The sequence below is a fragment of the Camelina sativa genome, chromosome 8, assembly GCF_000633955.1.
Source record: "Camelina sativa cultivar DH55 chromosome 8, Cs, whole genome shotgun sequence".
NCBI classification, from domain to species: Eukaryota; Viridiplantae; Streptophyta; class Magnoliopsida; order Brassicales; family Brassicaceae; genus Camelina; species Camelina sativa.
Genome location: NC_025692.1, coordinates 3,214,889 through 3,216,362, shown reverse-complemented (window position 1 = coordinate 3,216,362; position 1,474 = coordinate 3,214,889). Strand labels below are relative to the sequence as shown.

Below are 1,474 nucleotides of genomic sequence, written 5' to 3'. Positions count from 1 at the left end.
AAGAGGAAGAAGATTCGCGATCGGACGGCGAACTCGTGATCGTCTCGACTCGATCCACCGTTGGATCTCAGCATGTCACTCTCCCGCCTACAAAAATTCAAGCTTTTCGCCGCACATCGCAGCTTAGAGGCATCCTCTGCCGCCGGGAACCCCGCGATGAGTCCGACGAAGAGCCCTGTATTTAATCTCCGGCGACGCAAAACCCTGCGGATGCTGTTCGAAAAGAGCTCCGACAGTCGCAGACGCAATCTCCGTCAGATCCTTGAGGATTCGCCGGAATCTGATGGAAACTCCGGGAAAAATAAGAGGGGGAACCACCGAGCTGCTAGGGGCAAACTGAAAGAGCTCTTGGTGACATCGCCGTCGCCGCCGTTCAATGGTAGAGAAGAGATTTGCCGAGGCGGTGGAGAAGAGAGGAGCGAGAATCTGTCGTCGGTGACAGTTCGCTCCGTTGCTTATAACGGTGACGGGAGAGAGTTAACGGGTCGAAGATTGGGTTCGTCCGGTTCGGTTCAATCATTTCGGTTGAGGATTTTGAGAAAACCATGGAGACCAGTCCTAGTTACTATTCCTGAACAATAATAATAAAAATAAATAAAAAAACCTTTTTCGTTCTTTTTACCTTTTCTACCTTTTATTTTTCCTTTTATAAAACATAGAAAAGTGTTTACGAGATCTTTATAGTTTTGAGATTGTCTTATATTTAATTCCATAGCCGTTTTTTTTGTTGTTAGTGTGTGATTATAAGATTTTTGTAGACTTAAATCGTTACTCTCTAGGATTATATTATTTATTTTAAATTTAAATTATAGAGATTGTGATTTTTGTGAATAAAAAAAGCAAAACAGAACAAATGTTCGAGTTACGTTATTTAAAAAAAATCATTGGATCTAGTGAATCTTTTGAATAGAACCGGACAAACTTACCACATGTGGTAAAATATATTATATTGTTTTTTGTTGGCCTGGTTTTTTTTTTTTTGTTAAAAGATATTCAAATTGAAAAACAGAGACATAAAATGTTTACAGGGCTAGAGAATCCAATACTGAAAGTCCAGTTAGATATAATCGATTACAAAATACCCATTGAGAAGGAACCAGAAGTGAACCATGATAGTTACGATTGAACCAAAAGAAAACGGGTGGCAATTAAACCGTTTCAAACCACCTTTGTCTTCTTCCATTGAATGGTGAGAGATGACTCTTCGGTGAGATCGCAAAAGGTCGAGAGATTAGGGTTTTGTAACATTCCTTTCAGTTGTGCGATCCAGCGAACCAGAGGCCAAGCAGAGTGGAGGTGAGAGTTGGGTTGGAATCACGGAAGCTAAGGGCTCTGTTTCGCACAAGCTGATCAACCTGATGGAGGAGATGATCAGCTGGCTTAAAACAGTTCCGATGCAACCTGTGATTCCGTTCAGTCCAAAGGAAGTATATCAGTGCCTGCCAGGCGATTAGTAGGAGTTTCCTTGCTTCAC

The 1,474-nt window shown here is 41.8% G+C and overlaps 1 protein-coding gene across 2 annotated transcripts in view; it reads left to right on the top strand.

Annotated features, from left to right (window-relative positions):
• The window catches only part of LOC104705908, a 3,364-nt gene extending 2,593 nt beyond the window's left edge, over positions 1 to 771 (top strand). The window contains exon 2 of one of the 2 annotated variants that reach the window (XM_010422004.1): positions 316 to 771. In XM_010422004.1, the coding sequence (XP_010420306.1) occupies positions 316 to 582 (267 nt within the window). In that variant the 3' untranslated portion in view covers positions 583 to 771. Of the gene's footprint in view, positions 1 to 6 lie in introns of those variants that run through there. The other variant, XM_010422003.1, reaches the window with a different exon arrangement.